Source organism: Lissotriton helveticus, chromosome 2_2, assembly GCF_964261635.1.
Source record: "Lissotriton helveticus chromosome 2_2, aLisHel1.1, whole genome shotgun sequence".
In the NCBI taxonomy this organism is placed as follows: Eukaryota; Metazoa; Chordata; class Amphibia; order Caudata; family Salamandridae; genus Lissotriton; species Lissotriton helveticus.
Genome location: NC_136060.1, coordinates 186,306,239 through 186,327,669, shown reverse-complemented (window position 1 = coordinate 186,327,669; position 21,431 = coordinate 186,306,239). Strand labels below are relative to the sequence as shown.

Here is a 21,431-nt window from a genome sequence, read left to right as displayed (position 1 = left end):
CCAGTAACTGCTCTGTATATTGTACCACCTTGCCACCTCAGATGCGCAAGGAATTTATGGGGGGGGGTGGGGTGGACAATATTGAAGTGCGCACTATGGTGCTTCTTCCATCCTGATAGAGATATGCAGAGCTTTTTCAAACTGATAACCCAGCTCACTGTCTACTCCCCACTGCCAAACTGGACATATGTGCATGGTTGCTGAAGTGCCAGCAGTGCAGCCCCAGGTTGCATCGCTGTCTACTTTGTTGGACGGGGTCCCCTGCTGCTAAAATCTTTCGTCAGGTGTTGAAGCAATGAGGAATTGGAGCCTTCTTGCAATAGAATCTGCACTGTGAGAGGGTCTGGCAGTGGCCCGCAGGGAAAGGCCTGTGTGCTTTAACAAGAGACACTGATTACCTGCCCAGTGGCTTTTTTCTTTCTGTAAGAGAGAGACGTGGGCTAACAGATAAGTAAGCATAGCTTGGTGCACCCTAGTTTTCCTTTACTGGAGGCACGGAGCCAGTGTGACAAATTGCATTCTTGAAGCTGCCTGCCATCAGCTGAACATCTTCCTTGTGTATTAGACTTGTTAACCCTGTCCATCTTGAACTGTTGCCCCTTATTTACAGAACTGCAGATAAAAGAAGAGGATCCCATGGAGGAGTTTTTCAGACCCAGTGGCACTGCATCCCCCAAAGGGCATAAAGGATCCCTCGTTGTAGGGAAACTGTAAAACACAAGAGAAAAGTGACATCTGCTCACAGCATTAGGGCACTCCACAGCCATCTTGAAGAGAAAATGGAAATCATTGCTAGAGCAATCAGTGTTGTGGAGACCAATCTGGAATGCCTAACACGGCGAATGGTTGTGATTGAGCACATCTTGGGGTAGCAGAGATGCACCTCAGTGCCTTTGGGGAAAGCAAAATGGTGGTGTATTCTGCCAACAAATTCTAGAGCCTTTTTGGGGGCTTTTGGCCAAGATTAAGACATTGGCTAACCTTCTCAGAGGTGCACATATGAGGTTCTTGGGGGTCCCATCTTCAATCCGTGATGCTTCACTGATGAAGAAAGATGTTTTTGAAGCATTCAGGATCTGAGTCGCAAGGCAGATTAAACCCTAATTCACAAAGCTTTCAGTGTTCCTCCTTTTTAATTCTCAAAAACGATTTTTGGTAGGATCAGTGATGCTAATCCTGAATTTAAGAGAACATGTTCTCAGGAAGACTAGTGAAAGGAAGGGGATGTCTAGGGTGATGGTCAGATTATGTTCCTTCATGATATGAATTCAGCCATACTGCTAAGGAAAATGGCTATGTTAGCCTTCAAAAAAGAACGGACCTCACTCAGTGTACCACTCAGTGTAAAGCTGTATTTATATGTGGAGTCCTGCTAGAAGTGGGAGATCATGAATAAGAAATATGTTCTTCTGCAAGAAGCAGCTGGTGTACTTGAAGGGTACAATATGCATATCAACCTGAAGATTGTGTGAGATTAGTACCGCCGTATTCCTGCAGCTTACCTAACTCCGGGATTAGTCATGGTCGATAGACAACTACTTTCAGTATAGTTCTACTTATAGAGGTAAGAGGCAAGACCTCTTTTTGCCAGTTTTCTTTTTTTTGTAAAATTTTTTTGCCAGTTTTCAAGTTAGCAGATCAAAAACACGGAGAGCTTTCATACCATAGCCACCAAGACATATTAGCATATAACTGTTGTTTAATATCCAGCACTTTTCAGTCTCTTTTTAAATGAATTCTGTAAATTCTAGATATTTTAACAACCCTAAGTTGAGCTGCAACCTGGCTGTTGGATGAAGAGTATCCACAGAAAGAAAGATTAGCGCAGATAGACTATTGTTTCAATGTAATATACATATGCTCTTGGAAAAACCAACAATTAAGTCTTCAGTAGCTCTTTTGTGGTGGTGGTCAATAAACGTTGGTCAGGATGATTTGGAGGTGTACATGGCACATAACCTCCAGCAATTTAGGTCTGCTGATGCTTTCCAAAAGGCCATGCACTGACCAAAGTAATCAAACCCTTCAAGGTAAACCCCTCAGGCTCATCTCGCTGTCCTTGAATCCCCTATAAACCTTTTACTGCACATAATAGTGTTTGGAATAAGGTGTACAGCTACTTGTGTGTGGAGGTGCAAGGGAAATGTAGATTATAATCTACCAGAGTGTGCACTTCTATAATGGCAATTGTGGTGTCTATTATGTTTCTCTTTGCTATCCCAAATTTAAGAATCGTCTGGAGTGTCTGCCTCTGCTCCGGATGTAGCCAGCGTGAGTCTCTAGGCACCTGCAATATGAACATCAAACCACCCGCAGACCTCATCAAGTTCAACGATTAAGTTAATGTAGGCTACATGTTTTCCGATCAGAATGGAACACCCCTCTTCTTGAAAGAAATACTAGCCACTATGTACTTGTGCATCACACCTTTGTTGAAAAGGGGACCACATGGGTCTATTGCTGCATCTAGTCTTAAATCCCAAAGATATGTCAACAGCCGTTTTTGCTTAATTGGACTTCCCCACCAGGCAGTGGGTCCCAAAGTTTTTAGAACCACAACACAATTTTTAGAACCAAAAAAGTTTGCAAAGGACATGAGGTAGGTGATTTTTATTTTTAAACATACCTAAAGCATCATATGGTAGCACATGGACATTTACAGACAGTACATTTTCAATTGAAATGACCACTAAATGTGCCCAGACATACAGTTTTACTGATAAGACTATCCAGCACACAAAGTATAATGTGTGGAAATCTGGTGTCGGTGAATATTTGTCATCTGTACATCACCAAGTAAAGTGTTTGCTTTGTTTGGTCCTTTTAAAATATTTGTTTCCATCACATGTCGGAATTTCCCAAAAATACACTTAATTTCCTAACCGTTGAACGTGTGTAGTGTATTTACATTTTGTTGTGAGTTACAAAAGTGACATCATACAGCCTTTCCTCTCAGACACCACTACCCCAGCAACATTGTCACATAATTCCTTTACTTTTCAGACAGCAAAAGTGAGAGAAGTTTGTAAACACCAATCCCCATGTTAAAAAGCAGTAATTTGTCAGAAGACATAGACTAACATTTGACCTCTGCACCTTTGAAGCGCAGAAAATGTGACCAGATCAATACAGAATTTAAAGGCATCTTTATTTTTCGCTTGGACTTAAGTGGTAGTGTTGAACATAAGGGAAGCAATGTTAATTTGGTAACTTGAATGCCATTGTTGACGTAGCCGTCGTCAACGAGGTAGTCGGCAAGGTCGTCGACGGGGATGCCGTTGACTGCCGTGGTGACCACTGTCGAGGAGACTGTTGTCGTTTTCAAAGTTGCCGTCGACGACGCTGCCGTCATCTATGTTGTCGTTGGAGTAACCGTCGTCGACACCGTCACTCTCATAGACGATGTTGCCCTTGATGGATCCGTCGACGGAGCCTTTTTCTCCAGAGACTTCTTATGAGGAGTGTGAGGCACAAAGGTAGAAGACTTTTAGGAACACCTTCAGGAGGTTGTAATTCTGGAGCTTTTTCCTTAGATTTACTGACTTTCAGTTTTTAAGAGTCCGTTTTCTAGGTTCTAATTTTCTTTTTGGAGTGGAATGAGCCTCCTCAGCCTCTGAACCAGATTCTGAATTAGATTTCTTTTTCTGAAGCCACAGAAGCAAATGTGCCTCTCTATCCTTGAGAGTTTTGTCGGAGAAAGTCCTGCAATGCTTACACTCCTTAGGAACATGTTTTGGATGTGAGCAATGTAAGCAATCTTTGTGGAGGTCCTCATAGAAAAGTCTAGCCTTCCCACAAGATCTACATGGTTCGAGCAGCCTATCCTTAGAGCCTTCAAACTTCTTGCCAAATAAAGAAAATAACAATACCTCTATTCCAGAGAAATACTGAGATGAAAGCCAGGTCAAAAGTTCACCACAGAGAGAAAAACTGAGCAGAGCTCAGGGAGACACCTTCTCACACAACGTGCGGTTGGAAATCTGAGGTATGGTGGCTCTGCAGGGGATTGTGATCTCAAGACTGGCGTCTCATTGGCTGACTTTTGGACCATATAATGATGGTGATGGGTTACCAAAGTATAATGCATTTGTACTGGTTTTTCATGGAGTTTTTCTTTTGTACTGCTATATTGCTAATACCGTGAGACTCCCACCATGACGACGGGGAAGATTCAAGCATGTGAATCTATGAAAGATATCAATACTGGACAACCACAGTGTACAGGTAAGTAACTTGTTTTGTATTGTGTACAAGGTTCTCTTATATTTATGGTATTTAACAGCATATTTCCCCTCTGTGGTCAGACGTCTCCAGGTACCTGCTATATGGACATCAAAGGGCAGTGGATTAAGATCCAGTGAAGAGTTTGAAACTGCCGAAGGGCCGCCCATTATTAGAGATAAGGTCATGCGTTGATAAACATCTGTGCCATCTTTGGGCCTGTTGCAAGTGAAATGTGGCAGTAAAATGAATGTGGTATTTCAGGCTGGAGTCCTTGATCTCAAAGGCCAGGTTCTACTCTCCTGACCTAAGTACCTCAGAAAAGAAGCCATTGAAAATTCACATCAATAGTTTCAAACATTTATATCGCTAATGGACATACTGACTTTAAAAATAATGTCCTTGTGTTGTTTGTTCAGTAGGCATATTATTGTGACCGCAAGAGGTTTGTTGGGACGCCTCAGGACTGTGTGCTTAAGCACTATTTCTTCCTCAGCCTCAATCTTCAGAGAGTGCTTAAGAACTTTTTGAGAAGTGCATGTATACCTTGACCTTTGTCTGACCTTCATCTGCCTCTTCCAGGACTGCTACACGGTTAATATTACTTTGCAATCTTTTTTCGGAATCTTCATTGTTGGCTCCAAGATGCTAAATTATACGTATCGCAAAATCCAAACCCCTCGCAAAAGGCAGTCATCCTTAGTTTGTGATCTTAGTCTCCCTTGATGTTGCTTAGCTGGACATGCAACTCTTTGATTTCGATCATGGCATCTTGCACAGATCATTGACACCTTTAATTAGGTTTTTAAGTTAACCCAAGATGGGGAAAAGCTCATTATCCACAGCAAAACTTTATTACTCTCAACATTTGCCATAACAATATAACAAAAATATTTAGCGGTTAAAAGTAAAGCAGTTCACATCAATAAAAACTGCATACAATACAATCAGTGTACTTTTACAATTTATCCTGTTTGCACATCTATCTATTATCCAGACAGACCATATGTATGATGGTGTGACAAAGATAGATAGCAGGCAGATCGTTCCTATAAAATTGTGGAAATGCATCTGCAGGGCTGTTAATGACTTGGGTTCTGAGTTTGGGTAGTAACCACTATATGAACAGACATTGTCTTTGTGATAAAATAGCATATAGTCACACAATAGCAAAATAGTCACACAGACTATCCTTACTTAATGCTCTGTTACATTTTGCCCTGTGGTGTAGTAGGGAGGATTCTTATCCTCAATCTAAAATATAAAGTGTGACATGACTCGGGTTGTATACAATGCAAATATTGCTTGAAGCCAGTATCTACTTCGCAGGGAATGTAATTGAATGCTAATGAACCATATCTGGTGCCACATATAACTGTCCCGAGCTTCTGGGACTATTACTTCTCCTTAATTATTTCTGTTGTATCACCATTGATCATGTAGAGGTATTCCATAGCTGGCCTAGACTCCTTCAGGATATTCTTTACATGTGCCATTCAGTGATTTGCAGCAGCTCCAACATGAGATGCCACTTCCAACATAGATCTAAGGTGCAAACCACCCTGTGTGAAAGTGCTCTGGCTGAGACACCAGCTTTGATAGAACTGACCTTGCATTCACCATCCCTCCAACCTGCTGAGATGAGTGCCCCAATCGACCTTACATCTGTGTCAGGTAGGATGTTGGCTGTGAGGCGTAGTTGTAGATATTTGTGGAATTGTGTTCGATTCAGTTATAGCGGTCCTGTAGGTCTCGGAAGGTCATAATATGTTTCCCCACCCAAACATCTCCAAGGACTGTGATACAAAAGCCCAATTTGTAGGAGCCTTCTCATCCAGCTGAGTGGTGGAGCCAACGCCGCATCCAAAGGTGGGTCATCCCCGTCAATTCTCGGTTCTAGCCTAGGAATCTTAACCCGAATCTCCAACAAAGGAAGATCACACTAGTAATTTCGAGTAGGGTATGGGGGTATTGGAACGCCGAATAACATGTATAGGATGTGATCAAATCCCAGGAAAGAAATCTCTCCCCGGTAGATTGGACGACCAGAGAAAGAATCGAAGAGTGGAGTTGAGTGCATGGAACCAATGCGGGGGAATTGTGAGTGGGAATTGTTGGAATATGTACAGAAAGTGAGGGAAAATCATCATTTTGAGGTGGGCGATACAACCCATTACGTGCAGGGGAAGCTGTGATCTCTTCTGAGTGTCTCATTTCATATTGGGCACTAATGGGGTCAGGTTAAGATGGTTCGTGAGGTTGGGGAGCAGGGAGATGTGCGAGTGTTCCTTTCTCCTGTGATCGTGACCAGTTTAGATTTGAACGTATTCACTTAGAGGCCGGAGGCCTCACTGAATAATGCGAGGATTTCAAGACATCGGGCCCCATAGTCTGGGGCTCGGCTAAGAACAAGAGAACGTCATCCACATAGGAGCATAAGGGTGAATAGTAATGGAGACAGGGGACAGCCCTGACTATACCCCTACGAATAAGGAATCGGTCCAGTAGTGAGCCATTGACAAGGACCTGTCCAAAGGGCTGGTTATAGAGGGCGCTGATAAGGCGTCGCATGTCCGGCGGTGTTGAGGACAGCCCTGAGAAATGACCAGTCCACCGTGTCAAATGCCTTTTCGAAATCTATAAGAAGTTGCACTGTTGCTGGGGATGGAGAGGCTCGTAACGACACTTGATTCACGGAGGGATGCATTTAGAGAGACATGGCACACAGTCATAGCACTTCTCTCAATGGAATTTACTGAGATGACATGTCCCAGGTATCTCAAGCTATTAAGACTGACAGACCCCCCTACTCCTAGCTCTATAGACCTGTGAGGCACAAAGGCTTTCTATAGGTCACACTACAGAGCAAGTTGGAACCCAACGGGGGAGGTTGGAGGTTGGAGGATACACGGAGGGGAAGGACACATGGGGTTTGGGGTTGTCAAAAGTTGCAAAAGCGCTGGGTAGGCCAAATGTTGACTCCACCCCAGCTTGTAAAGTAAATTTGAACATGATTTGCAGCACAATAAACAAATTTAATTACAAAAAGTAGCTCCATTGGGGGGTGAGATGTGTCTAGTTTAGAGAGTGCCCCATAAACCCTTCAGATGCAGTGTCTCATGCTGCGCCCCGGGCATAAAGCCACATTGATTGCTGTGAATTAGATATAGTAAAGGGGGTTGCAGCCGATTAGCCAGGATTTTAGCGTAGAGATTAATTTCCGTGATGGTTAATGAAATGGGTCTGTATGATGAGCACTTTTCGGGAGGGTGTCCTGGTTAAGGGATAACCACTATCGATGCTAAGTCCAGTCAGGGCAGGATTGTTCCCCGCTTGCCACTTCAGTATAAAGCTTAAGCAAGAATAGGGTCAGCTCAGTGCAAAACCTCTGGTAGTACTAGATGGAAAGCCATCGGGCCAGACGTCTTGCTGGAGGTCTTATCAGTTAGGATAGATATAATCATGTCCTCAGTTATGGGCTGGTCAAACTCATGGACTAGGGAGGAAGGGATTGTAGGTAGCAGGATATCATTCAATATTGGGTTTTCCATCTCTCTGGGTGGTCAGGGTCTACAGGCATAGAGCTTTAAGTAGAAGGCTGGGAAAATCTGCAGGTTATTGGGGGTTTGTGACAGGCGATGGCTGTCTGCGTCCATCAGTTGGGGTACATTCTTGAGATTGTGTCATGGGTGGCGAGCCAAAAGAGAAGTTTCCCCGATTTGTCTCAGTGTTTGTAAATGTTAGGAGTTCTTGCTCGCCAGCAAAGATGGGTGTCCTCGAGGGCGAGTTGCTGCAGTTGGCTCATGACCATCGAAAACAGCTTCGCATGGTCTGGGGTACGGCAGTCGGGGCGGGATGCTCAAGAGCGAGAACTTGGGTCTCGAGGGCAGTAATTTGCGCCACTTTCTCCCTTTCACTTCTATGAACAAGCCCCTTTGCTAAACCATGGGTCTCTGCCTTATCAGCCTCCCACAGAGTGGCCACCAAGTTCATTGATCCTTGGTTAGTTTCAAAGTAGGCATGGATCTCTCGCTCCACGGAAGCTTCAAATTGTGGGTCAGTGAGATACCATGCCTTGAGACGCCAGATGGGCCTCTGGGTCGGGTCAGCAGCGCCAATTGTCATAGTAATGACGGACACGGTTGGATATCTTCCTCGAGAAAACAGCCATGCAGTCCACCTGCCATGCGTCTTTAGCTAGAAGTAAGAAACATTTGAATTGATATTCTGTTATGTGAGCTGCTGAAGTATGAGTATATACCCGTTCTCAGCCGTGCCAGACTCTCCACATGTTGCAGAGCCCCAACACATCCAAGTTGGTGTGTGCAGGAGATGCACCCTTGAGCGAGGGGACTTGTTGCGTGTAGTTGGGCATTGCGTTAAAGTCCTCTCTGAGAATGGTAAAGCCCATTGCCAGATTTCCAAGCAAGGTGGTCAGCTAAGACAGCGTCGCTGTTGGTGTTTTGTTAGTAGACTATCAATCAATCAAGGAATTTGTAAAGCGCACTACATACACGTGAGGGTGTCAAGGCGCTGGGGAAGGGGCTACTGATCGAAGAGCCTGGTCTTGAGAAGTCTTCTGAAGGTCAGCAGGTCTTGGGTTTGTCAAAGGTTGGTGGGCAGGGTGTTCCAGGTCTTGGCGGCGAGGTGGGAGAAGGATCTGCCGCCGGCGGTCGTTTTCCGGATGCGTGGGACCGTGGCAAGGGCGTGGCTGGCTGAGCAGAGGCTGCGGGTGGGGGTGTAGAAGCTGAGTCGTTCGTTGAGGTATGCTGGTCCGGCATTGTGTAGGGCTTTGTGAGCGTGGATGAGGAGTTTGAAGGTTATCCTCTTGTTGATGGGGGGCCAGTGTAGGTCTCTCAGGTGGGGGCTGATGTGGCTGTGTCGGGGGATGTCAAGGACCAGTTGTGCCGAGGCGTTCTGGATGCGTTGCAGCCGTCTCATGAGCTTGGTTGTTGTTACTGCGTAGAGGGCTTTTCCGTAGCCCAGCCTGCTGGTGACGAGGGCCTGGGTGACGGTTTTTCTCATTTCGGAGGTGATCCACTTGAGCATTCGGAGGGTGTTGAAGCAGGATGCGGAAACGGCGTTGACCTGCTTGGTCATGGAGAGGGTGGAGTCAAGGATGACCCCCAGGTTGCGTGCATGTTTGGTGGGTGCTGGGGCTGTTCCCAGCGAGGTGGGCCACCAGGAGTCGTTCCAGGCTGAGGTGGTGGATCCGAGGATGAGGACCTCCATCTTGTCAGAATTCAGCTTCAGCCTGCTGTCCTTCATCCATTTGGCGATGGCCTTCATTCCCCTGTGGAGGTTGGCTTTGGCGGTGAGAGGGTCTTCGGTGAGGGAGATGATCAGTTGGGTGTCGTCGGCGTAGGAGATGATGTTGAGGCTGTGCTGGCGGGCGAGTGGAGCCATATAGATATTGAACAGCGTTGGGCTGAGAGAGGATCCTTGCAGTACACTGCAGATGATCTCGGTGGTCTTGGAGCGGAAGGGTGGGAGGCGGACGCTCTGTGTTCTGCCGGAGAGGAAGGATGTGGTCCAGGCCAGGGCCTCCTCTTGGATTCCGGCGTCGTGGAGGCACACTGTTAGGGTGCGGTGGCAGACCGCGTCGAAGGCGGCTGAGAGGTCCAGGAGGATGAGGGTGGCTGTTTCTCCTTTGTCCATTAGGGTCCTGATGTCGTCGGTGGCGGCGATGAGGGCAGTTTCGGTGCTGTGGTTTCTGCGGAAGCCTGACTGGGATGGGTCCAGGATGTTGTTGTCTTCGAGGTATCGGGTCAGTTGTCTGTTGACCGTTTTCTCTATGACTTTCTCCAGAAACGGGAGCAGGGAGATGGGCTGGTAGTTCTTGAGGTCCTTGGGGTCCGCTTTGGGTTTCTTCAGTAAGGCGTTGATCTCTGCGTGCTTCCAGCTTTCTGGTGAGTCGCACAGGTCTTGAGAGGGGGGAATGTCGTTAGTGTTGGAGCCGGGGTTGGAGAGTTCTTTCACGATGTTGAAGAGATCTTCTGTTGTGTGCGTTGTTGTCTAGGCGGTCCTTGAAAGCGGTCCTCTTGGCGGTCCTGATGAGCTGGTGGTGTCTGCGGGAGGCGTTCTTGTGGGCCGTGTAGCTGTTTGGTGTTCGTTCGCAGAGCCAGTTCTTTTCCAGTTTTCGGCAGGTGCGTTTGGAGGCTTGGAGGTCTTCGGTGAACCATGTAGCTTTCTTGCTGGAGTGGTTGGTGGCGGGGGTCCTGAGTGGAGCGAGGGTGTCGGCGCATTCGTTGATCCATTGTTTGAGGTTGAGGGCGGCGGTGTCTGGGTGGGTGGGGTCAGGGGGTGGTCTCGGGGCGAGGGTGGTGGTCAGTTGGTCTTCAGTGACCTTGCCCTCAGCGGTGTGGCATCTGTTGGGTGCAGTGGTGCGTGGTGGGTTTCCTGAAGGTGAAGTGGACGCATTTGTGGTCAGTCCAGTGGGGTTCGGTGGTGTGGTTGAAGGAGACGTGGGGACTTGCGGAGAAGATGGGGTCAAGCGTGTGTCCCGCGGTGTGGGTAGGTGATGTTACGAGCTGTCTGAGGCCGAGGTTTGCGAGGTTGTCGATTAGGGCGGTGGTGTTGGCATCGTTGTTGTTCTCAAGGTGGAAGTTCAGGTCCCCAAGGAGGATGTAGTCCGTAGAGGCGAGGGCGTGGGTGCTGATGAGGTCGGCGATGGAGTCGCTGAACTGTGGTCGGGGTCCGGGTAGTCTGTAGACGAGGGTTCCTCAGAGGGTGGTGTTGGGGTCGGTGTGTATCTGGAAGTGCAGGTGCTTGGCGGTGTTGAGGGTGTCGTTGGTGTTGGTCGAGACTCTGATGGTGTTCTTGCGGACGATGGCGATTCCCCCTCCCACTCCATTGGTGCTGTTTCTGCGGAAGATCTTGTAGCCTTCTGGTGTGGCGATGGGTATGTCTGGTGCTGAGGTGGTGTTCAGCCAGGTCTCCGTCAGGAAGGCGACGTCGGGGCGGTTAGTCGAGGAGGTCCCAGAGTTCGATGGCATGTTTGCGAGCGGAGCGGGTGTTGAGGAGGATGCATTGGAGGGGGTTGGGATCTTTGCTTGACGGTTTGGCGGGCTGGATGCTGGTGAGGCTGCAGTTCCGGCAGGAGAAGGGTCCTTGGGTGCGCTTCGGTGTGGCCCGGTAGCAGGCGTGTTCTCGTCCGGCGTTGAGTTCGTGGAGGGTGCTGGCGTCTTAGTGCAGTTGGGTGCGGAGGTGTCTCCGGGGTCCAGGGGTTCTGGCGCTGGGCGTGGTCCAGGTGCGGACGGGCGCAGACGGGCTTGCCTTTGGCGCGCCAGCGGCGCGCCCGCTGCCGCCATAAGAAGGGGAGGTGGGAGGGAGGAGCAGCTGGGTGGGGGGAGAGGGCCAATGGGGACGGGGCCGCAGGGGACGCAGCGGCGGGGAGCGGGATCGGCGGGGAGCGGGCACGGAGGGGGCACAAGCACAGGCAAAGGCAGGGAACAAGGCAGAAGCAAATACAGGCAATACCAAAAAACCAGTACAATAAGGTCACAAAGCAATATTACACAGTGCAGAAACAGCGGTCACAGGCAGAAAAACGAGCGGGCACAAGCAAACCTAAGGCCTACCACTGGCCACCAGGGATGAGGCGCAGGTGGTAGCCTGCGAGTGGAGGCGGGCCTCGAACACCCTCGTCATGAGGTACACTGGAGCTGTGCTAATGACGAGCTGACCTTGTCATGAACAATGGGTTTCAAAGCTTTTCAGCACCCAGCAGGAATTGCCTTAGCACCAATGTGGTTAAGGTGGGGGGAGATGTGCTGGCGCTTAGGGACCTTGTGGATGAGCCTTGCTACTTCATTCTGCACTATCTGAAGCCTGTGGATCAGGTAACCCGGCTTTCCCAGGTAGAGACAGTTGGCATAATCGTGTTGGGAGGTAACCAAGGCATGAACCGGGATCCTGCAGCTCTCTTCAGGCAGGAAGCCTAGAAATGTCCTGATGGTTTTAATTTTTCCAAAGCAAGCTGCTGATATTTGCCAGACTTGGGCTGTGAGGGCATAGTCCTTCTCCCATCTGACTCCAAGGTTTTTAACTGAGTCCTTTGGGAAGGGTGGAGAACCCAGCTCCCCTGGCCACAAAAGGTATGGTGGGGGAGATGATGCTTGATTAAAAAATAAGACCTCCGTCTTATCAGCATTAAGTTTGAAGCAATTATCGTTCATCCAGCCCATGATGTCCTTCAGGCAGTCCTTAAAATAATTTTCTTATTACGTGTGCCCGCAAACAGTTTCATTCGGGAAAACGGCATTGCGATGTACGTCGAGGTACTTAACAAGAGCGATATTAATATCTTGCCCCGGGCGGATTTCGCTTGGATCTACACGTAGCAGTCCTCTCTCTACGCCCATGGTTGTTCTTGCATAACATGGTGTGTTTCGAAGCGGCTGGTTTAGAACGCCGAACTCTTCGAATAAGGCAGATTGATTCTGGTAAGACCTTGCCACCGCAATCCCATGGTGTGGCGTCTGTTATTTGATGCTTCAGATCATTTTATGGATCAAGTCATATATTGATCGACAATCGTTTTCTTCCAGCTGGGGCAATTTTCCCAACTAACAACCAGGAACTAATGGTCTGAGATACTCACGTAATTTGGACACTCGACAAAGAAAGTTGGGGTAAGGTTGTAAAAACTCTTGGAGTAATCTCTTATTTTATTCACTGAGAGTAGATTCTCAGTTTTTAATACATTCGATCGATTTGGTGTATTTATTTACCCATCCCAAGTTCAACAAACAAAGTTGATTGGACTTAGATAATGTGTTCATGTACTATAAATGACTTAATGTAATCATTGGTGGTTTCATGAATAACCTGGGCACCTAATTATAACTAGCTCCCTTATTCGTCCATAGGACTACTTGTAAATACCATGGACATTTGAACATGCAGAGACACAAGCCTGCGATATCGTGAAAACCAATTACTCCATCCACGTTCCGTGGACAAGGTAATGAAGTAATGCCTTGGCTTAAAGTACTCATGTAATAGTTAAAAAAGAAGTGAGTCAATTGACCACCTTACTATGTTTCTAGGAGTTGATACTTACTTTGGGACAAAGGGTGAAGACATCTCACTTGGTCCATCCTCACTTTAGGGTAAGCAAATTTTCTTTTGCCCGATAGTTATGCGATATCAAAGACGCATTCTCAGTGCAACAGCTTGATTTTCATTTCTATTTCAGGGCCAACACTACTCTTTGGGTTGCCCGTTTTATTAGTCCTGATGAAGACTCGCATGGCCACGGTTTAACTTACCTACAGGCCATAAGACGAGTCGAAACATCGACGCTCCCCCCACCCCTCTCAATACCTGGATTGTGAAACACATTTTCTAGTGCAATTAAGTTTTTGGAAGCAATGTCTCCACTTAATGAAAAATGTGTATAAAATGTATGTCATAGGCCAGGTTATTATCAGACGGTGTACTGAGTAACCGATTTATTGTGTATATAATGTATTTATTTATTTATTTAATCCATTTGTATGGCGCAACAGCTACCCAGAGGGTTTCCCGGCGCCTTGGAAGTCAATCAGTACCGTGTGGAGTAAAACAGAGTCTTAATCTTGGTCGAATAGCCATGCCTTGATATTTTTCCGAAAGGTTCTGAAGTTTGGTTCCAGTCGTAATTTTAGTGGGATAGAGTTCCATAGGGTTGGTGCCAGATATCCGAAGGAGCGTCCGCCCATTCGTGCTCGCTTAACTCTCGGAACTACGAATTTTGCTAAGTGGGTTGATCTAAGATTACGGGTTGGGATGTATTTTTGGACCAGTTTGCATAGATACGCTGGTGCTTCTTCAGTGTTTATTTTAAACATGTAACATAATGCTTTGAACTTGGTTCTGTTGGCTATTTTGAGCCAATGGAGTTTGCGAAGATGTTCAGAGACATGCGCCCTCCTTGGTAGATTCAATAGTATCCTTGCTGTCGCATTGTGGACGACCTGTAGACGTCGTAAGATTTCTTTGTTGGAGCCAAGGAGAAGAATGTTCCCATAATCCATCCTTGACCCAATCAGGGCCTGCACTACCGTTCTTTGTGCGCCTACAGGAAGTTGCCATAGGATTTTTCCTAACCATTTTAAAATGGCGAAGCAGACTGACGCTGTTTTGGCTACGTGATCTCGCATAGTCAATTTATTGTCAATCAGTATTCCTAAGTTCCTAGCTGAGGGAACTGCTATTGGGGGGGGGACCCATTTCTGTTGGCCAGTGTGTTTGTTCCCAAAGCTCTTTGTGCTCTCCAAATATTATTAGTTCCGTTTTGTCACCATTAAGTTTTAACTTCTTGGAATGCATCCACTTAGCTGTATTCTGAAGCCCTAAACGTAGGGAGGAGGTGTTGCTGTTATCCGTGGTTGATAAAGAGAATACTAATTGCGTATCATCTGCATATGAAAAAATAGTGAGGCCAAATTTCTCTGCAATACTCGCTAGCGGGGTGATGTAAATATTGAATAGGAGCGGGCTCAGGATAGACCCTTGTGGAACTCCATGTGGGGAGGGCATAGTCTTGGAGGTGTTGTTTTTGGAGAATACCTGATAAGATCGTTCTGTTAAAAAATTCCTAAGCTAGTCCTCTGACCCCAATTCCCTCTAGGGTTTCAAGTTGCATTGTGTGGGATATGGTGTCAAAGGCGACACTCAAGTCTAAAAGAATGAGTGCCACCGTACCACCAATGTCAAGCTGTTGACGAATCGTTTCCGTTACTCCTAATAGGGTGGATTCTGTTGAGTGCCCTGCTCTAAAGCCAGATTGTGAGGGATGGAGAAGATTGTTGGAATTAATGAATTCTGCTAGCTGTCGGTTAATATATTTTTCTAAAATTTTTGAAAATATCGGGAGTAGTGAAACCGGTCTGTAATTGGAGAAGATTTCAGGGTCGCTATTGGCTTTTTTCAGTAGTGGTACTACCATGGCATGCTTCCATTCAGTTGGTATTACCGCTTCTCTTATTGATGCGTTCAACAAGGTTCTGATGACATTGAGAGTGTCAGGGTCGAGTTGTTTTAAGATTCCTGCAGGCATTGGGTCTTTAGGGGAACCTGATTTAATGCTGTTGAGGGTTTCTAAAAACGTGGTTTGGTCTAGAGGCTGCAAGGTTGTCAGGGTTATCTCCTGTATCGCTATCGGTTCATCAAACTCATTTGGTCTAGGGTTTATCAGTGAGGGTACGATGTTGGTATCTTCCGCACCAAGAGCAGAGTAGATTTTGGCTATTTTTTCATTGAAGTACATCGCCAGTCCACCGCATTGAGTTGAGGACAGCGTTGGGGGTTCTGGGTGCGCTGAGGCTCCCGCTAAGTCTTTTAACACTTTGAATAATGTTCTAGAGTCATTTTGTGCCACTAGAATGGAGTTTTTGATATACTCTCCTTTAGTTATTTTGCATAATAGATGGTAGGCATTTAACGCTTGCTTGTAGGTCTTTTTTGAGTCAGTATCATAGTCTTTCCTCCATTTCCTTTCCAACTTTTTACATTTGCTTTTTTCTGCTTTTAGTTTTTCTGAGAACCAGGGAACTGGGGGTCTGTACGATTTTTTTATTTTTTAGCGGATTAGTTATCTCACCCGCTTTTGTAAGCCAGTTGGTAATTTTGTGAATATAATATTGTGAATATATCTATGTCTTTATCTATTTTCCCACTGAGCACTTGACAACCTTTTATTTCTTGCACGCCCCCCCTTGGGCAACCTGAGAAATTGCTGATATAAAGATAGTGGCAAGCGCAATGAATTAAATTGCCCCTGATTTTGTAAATTACTGCTGTTGCTTGTTTTTTGTAGAAATTGATACATTGAATGTGTAGGGTTGATCTGACAGATATATCCCACGACTATGTGATAATATTGACTATATATTGATTTATTCAGTGGAAGCAAAGTATTGGTTTAAGACCATTGTATTTCTAAAGCATTTAATACCCAGGTCGTTAAACTTCTTGGGCTACCCCATTTTTGATAATGGGGACCCTAAAATAGTCCTTCCAGACCAAGAGCTGCGGCTTATTGACCCTCAGCTCTTGCATATTAGAGCAGATGAAAATTAATACATGACTAGCTTTATGGGTGGGGGAATTAACCAGCTGGACTAAATTGCACTCAGTAAGTGCTGCTATAAAATGAGCACTATTGAGGCAATTGGGGTCGTCGACGTGGAGATTAAGATTTCCTAACACAATGAAATTGGCATAGCGAGTGGATATCTGGTCTATGAACTCTGGCAGTTTTGACGTGCGACTGTGTGGACAGTCTGGAGGCCTGTAGAGCAGCTGCCCAGCAAAGGAAAAAGAGGAGGATATTTTAATACAAAAGAATACGCCTTCAATGTTGCCTACTGGTCCAGGTTGGAGGTGGGGAACTCCCAAGAGTCCTAAAAAATTATGGCCACCCCACCGCCATACCTATCTCCACTCCTATTGGCACACACCATACGATAACCTGAGGGCATCGCCAGGGCCACATTAGGGTTAGTTTAATCCCTTAACCAAGTCTCAGTGAGGAACATATAATATCCCAATCATTATCCTCAAGGGATAGACAGACATTGCTTGCATGCTGATTGATTAGGATGCTTTTGGTAGGTCTGGGGGGTTTGAAGAGTGCCGTGTGCTGCTTCTGTTGCCTTTTGTTCTGGCCTAGTATTGAGCATAAAGTCACACGCCGAGCAACAGAACTCCAGGCACCATGCCCCAAAGTTTGCAGGAGGTATACCTGCACGTCTCTCCTTTAAGAGCCATCATCTGCTCGTTCGCCCATCTAAGAATCCTACCGCTGTCCCTTTGGGCAGCATGGCTGACGCTGACCGCGATCCAGATGCGGAAGGGCGCAGACGGGCTTGCCTTTGGTGCTCCTTCGGCACGCCAGTGGGGTGCCCATTGCGTGCGCCTGCATTGCCATGGCAAAAATATACCAGTCCGGAGGAGGACTGGACTGCTCCCCCCTCCCAAAATGGTGTTGGTATCTGTCACAGTGGAGCGAACAAAAAATGCCACTCCAAATGGACTGCTCCACGCCAGAGGAGTACCCATGGTCATGTTTACCTCGGCAGGTAACTGAAGTGAGCAATGCGCAAATATGCAAAATTTATTAAAACTACCAGAAAGAACATTTAAAAATAGGGCAGTCCCACACCCCTTAATCTGCATCCTGCAACAAGCAGTAGTGCACACAGCTAAACAGCCTTTTAAGCACATACACTGAGGAAAGCGTGTAGCAGCACTGGTTTGCTTACTCTGCAAGTTTCAGGATGGAACCCTTGTCCTCCACTGAAGGCAACCGGCACTCTGCCTTATTGACTCTGGTGACAATGTTTCAAAATTCTGACTAAGGAGTGCCACATCCAGCTGGACTTCACACACCCTGTTTTCAAAGGCAGCTTTTGTGTCTTGTATGGCCTTGAGGATGGTGGCTAGATCAGGTTGGCCATGTACTGAGAAGTCCACTATGCCGTAGAACCCTCTGGAGCCCCCGGGTCCCGTCGGCGCTGTAGTGAAGCAGTACATCTTGGTCTGGGCCAGGAACGGGAGGTGGGGCTCAAACCTTGCACATGATGAGTATTCGGGGGTCGAGTTCAAGAGTTAGTAGAGCAGAGAAGACTTTCTCCTGGCCCGCTTACCCCCGGGTAGCACGAGCAATCAGGACATGGCAGGCGGTGCAGACTTTGGGAATTTGCAGCATGTAGGATGAGGTTGATCAACAAGGAAGTCTCTTACCGGCCCGCTAGCTCTTCGGCAGCACAAGCAGCCAAGTTGTTGCCAAGAGTAGGGCCGCACTGGGCAAGTCCAATCGCCTGAGACATCTACCCGGGCCAAACAGGACCCCTTGCTGGTAGGTGAGCTCTGTGGTAGTGTGTGAGTCCTGCGGGTGAGGCACCCCACCCCCGGAAACCAGGCCGAGAAAGGGACCGCCGCGCTGGGTGAGTCCGCCAAGTCCTAGTCTCCCAGTAAGGTAGATCAAGAAAATGAATTAAGGAACGGGACCCTGAGGTGCAGGCAGGTCCTGGTAGTTGCCCCAGGGGATAGTGATAACGGGACAGTAGGAATAGCGGGCTGCCTACCTGGGCCCCAGGGCGGCAACAAATGGAGCTCTGACCGGTTCAGGGGAATCGGAGCTCCCAGTGGCAGCCCCGCCATAACGGCAAGTGGACCCCACTCTCAGGGCGGAGGGCCCTCTCAATCCACAATTATTAGTCCTCTAGGGGCACTATCTCAAGATCATCTTGCTTCTCCTGCAGCATCATAAATTGTTCATCAGGGGTCAGGATTCTCACCCTGTATTCTTACAGTTCAATGGATTTCTCATCTCTGGATTTCGCAAGAGAGTCTATCCAACCTTCTAGTTCAGTGACTTCTTTATTGAGTCTCCTTTAAGGTTCTACTTTAGGTCCTAGTTTACCTTTTATATTCCACAAGATTTGCTCTTTGAAGCTCTTGGTCACCATCCCTCTGCCCTCTTGCTGCAATTCTGTCTGGTCCCCACCATCCAAGTCTCCTTGCTTTACTTGGCGAGATAGCCTGTCTGTTTTCATGGCTGGCATTTGCTGCAGTATATCCTCAATGTTAGTTTCTCTCCAATTTCTGTTGTCTGCCACATCATCTTTGCGCAACTTCCTCGTAGTGCAGTGAATTCCAATTGGGGTTCGATTGCATTAACTGGGAATTGCCCCTCTTAGCTGCTTTGCCCCACACCATCTACTTTTCCTACCTCCAGTTTTCAGCCAGGGCACCTGCTAGTAAATCCGTAGTTTAGTGCCACCCGCATGAAGGTCCAATCGTGTCTGTTATTGGGCCAACATTTGTGTACTGCTCGTCTCTGGTCTAGATTGTCACCATCTAGCATGTGCCTTAAGCATGCCTCCTACATTCCTAATAGCCGCCTTAATGTGAGGAGGGTTGTGCCCCCATGCATCTTTTTGCACATGTCTTCTGCTATGGGGATCGTCTTTATAGGGCGTGGCGAGTATGTACTGGGATCCCAAGCTGTAAAAGACATCACTCTCTTTTCTTCTTGGTGTTTTTACTCTGCAGCTTCTGCCCCTCCCTGCACCAAAACTCTCAAAGTCCAAAACCAGTCAGCGGGATTTCCCAGGACCTTGGGTTTGGTGCTTGTGACATGCAGACGCATTAGTTATTGCCTTTGTCGCTGTGCTTAATGACATGGGGGAAGAGACTCCCAATGTCCCCACTTACCTCTCTCCTATCCTTTCACTGCAGCCTACCTGATGAGCCCACTGTGAGTTGATCCTCTGGGGTGTCCTCCTGTCAGAGCTCAGTAATTGAATGGGAGTTCCCTCCCCGTGCTATGGGCTCATGCCCATTCTCCCCCACCTCAGCCTTGAGTTGATATTCTGGATCCAAGGTATCTGTTGCATCCAGCAGCTCTGACCGCTGCTGCTTCACATTCCCTTTTCAGGGATCCAACCTCTGGTCCTGCCTTGACCGCTGGGCACTGTTCTCCCGCCAAGGGCCTCCTCATGTTCAAGGTGCCTCCTGGGTCTCTTCAAAGCCCACTGTCTGATGTTTCCTACTGCACTGCAATGCAGGGCTCTAACTGCAGGTCACCGATCTTCACTCATTTAATGCATTCTCTTGAGGGGTTCAGGGCTGGTGTCTGGGGCTTAGTGGAGGATAAAGGGGGCGTCACAGCAGACGGGGAGAAACTAAGTTAAGAGTTGGCTGCCATCTTGCACTCAAACTTTTTTGTAGTCACTGTGAGTATGAATTGTTGTTAAAACAATTGATCATTATATTATTGTGATAGTTAATACTGGGTATCCCAAACTTTAGTTGTGAGCAAAACTGACCATCACCTCTTTTAGAAACCATTTTTAGAAAAACAACACGTACGTCACATTGCATTACCATGTCTGATAGTCTGATAGCCTTTTAGACTCCAAATACTGGATATTCACTGCATTAACTGAAATCTGTCTTTTAAAATTCATGAGTGCAGAGCTTTAGACAAAATTGTTGCATGTGCCTTAAAGTTTATTTATATCTAACAAACCAGACTAACTTTATCATTTTTCTTTTTACCAGGTGAATTTTTCCTGAAGAATTTAGTCAAAAAAAGAAAAACAAAAGCCATCTGAAAGTGAAAATTCTCATCTTCGTGAAAAATATTTGATTTTACAACCAGTTCAGCTGAGATTACAGTTTGCTGTTGTGCACCCTCCGCTGCCATTGGCAAATCAACAAATTATGTAATCCTTGAAGGACAGTTTAATCCTAATAAAACGTGAATGGTTTGATTATAAAAAAAAACATTGGTGACTTCACTTCTTTCAGGGTGAATGTAATTTTAAGATTGTATTTTATTTAGTTTCCCTTTTGCACAGTTGTTCAGACGCCACACTAATTCTATGGTTATAAATATGTCAACTTTATTACGACTGTAATAACCTATATCTTTGAAATTTAATTATTGTCAATAAAAATGTGTTAGAAGGATTTGAAGTGTCTACAATTTTTAACCCGACTTTTTAAGTACACTCTAAATAGGTATCTGTAGCTATTATAAGAAGTAAAGGAGGACAATGCTGTCCAGTTTTGATCTCAGTAAGTAGACTAGAAATAGCACATAGAGGTTGTCGTTTGCTTCTGTTTATTTGTCCAAGCCCTCACTATACACTCATTGTCTCCTTCTGAGGGAATTTGTCTTCCACCATATTTACCGTGAGCTGATCTACTTTAGGTTGCCCATTTAGTCACTGTAATTGAATGGCCACTTCCCATATCCTATTTTAGGAAGTAGCAATTCCAATGTCCACTGTCGCCCTGACCCGTAGACTTCTATGGGGTCAGTTAGAGTGGGCAAATGGCCAGAAAGGGTGGAGGAGCACCGTCCGCCCTATTGAGAGATTTCTCACCTACCTAATGGGGGATCTCTGCTGTGAATGGGTCCTCCACTCCCTCAGGCTCTTAGGGTTCCTCTGCCTGCCAAATATGTCTGTCAAGTTAGAAGTAGTTTCTTTAACCTATCCCCTTACAGCTCAAATGAAAACAGGAATGGATTCCACTAAGGAGGTGTCATCTCAAGTGCTTTAGATGGGTGCCTACAAATCATTTTTGCTGACATTTATATATTGATAAACATCTCTGAACTTATATTTATGAGTTCACTAATAAGCCCTTGTCCTGAATGTCAAAAGCGGGTTCATAGGGAAAGTTGTTGATTGTGATATATTCAGTGC

The 21,431-nt window shown here is 46.5% G+C and overlaps 1 protein-coding gene across 1 annotated transcript in view; it reads left to right on the top strand.

The window, feature by feature from the left end:
- Positions 1 to 20,688, top strand: part of LIAS (lipoic acid synthetase) — a 212,574-nt gene extending 191,886 nt beyond the window's left edge. The window contains exon 11 of the mRNA XM_078678318.1: positions 20,278 to 20,688. Coding sequence (XP_078534444.1) covers positions 20,278 to 20,330 — 53 coding nt within the window. The 3' untranslated portion in view covers positions 20,331 to 20,688. The remainder of the gene's footprint in view (positions 1 to 20,277) is intronic.
- The last annotated feature ends 743 nt before the right edge of the window (positions 20,689 to 21,431 follow it).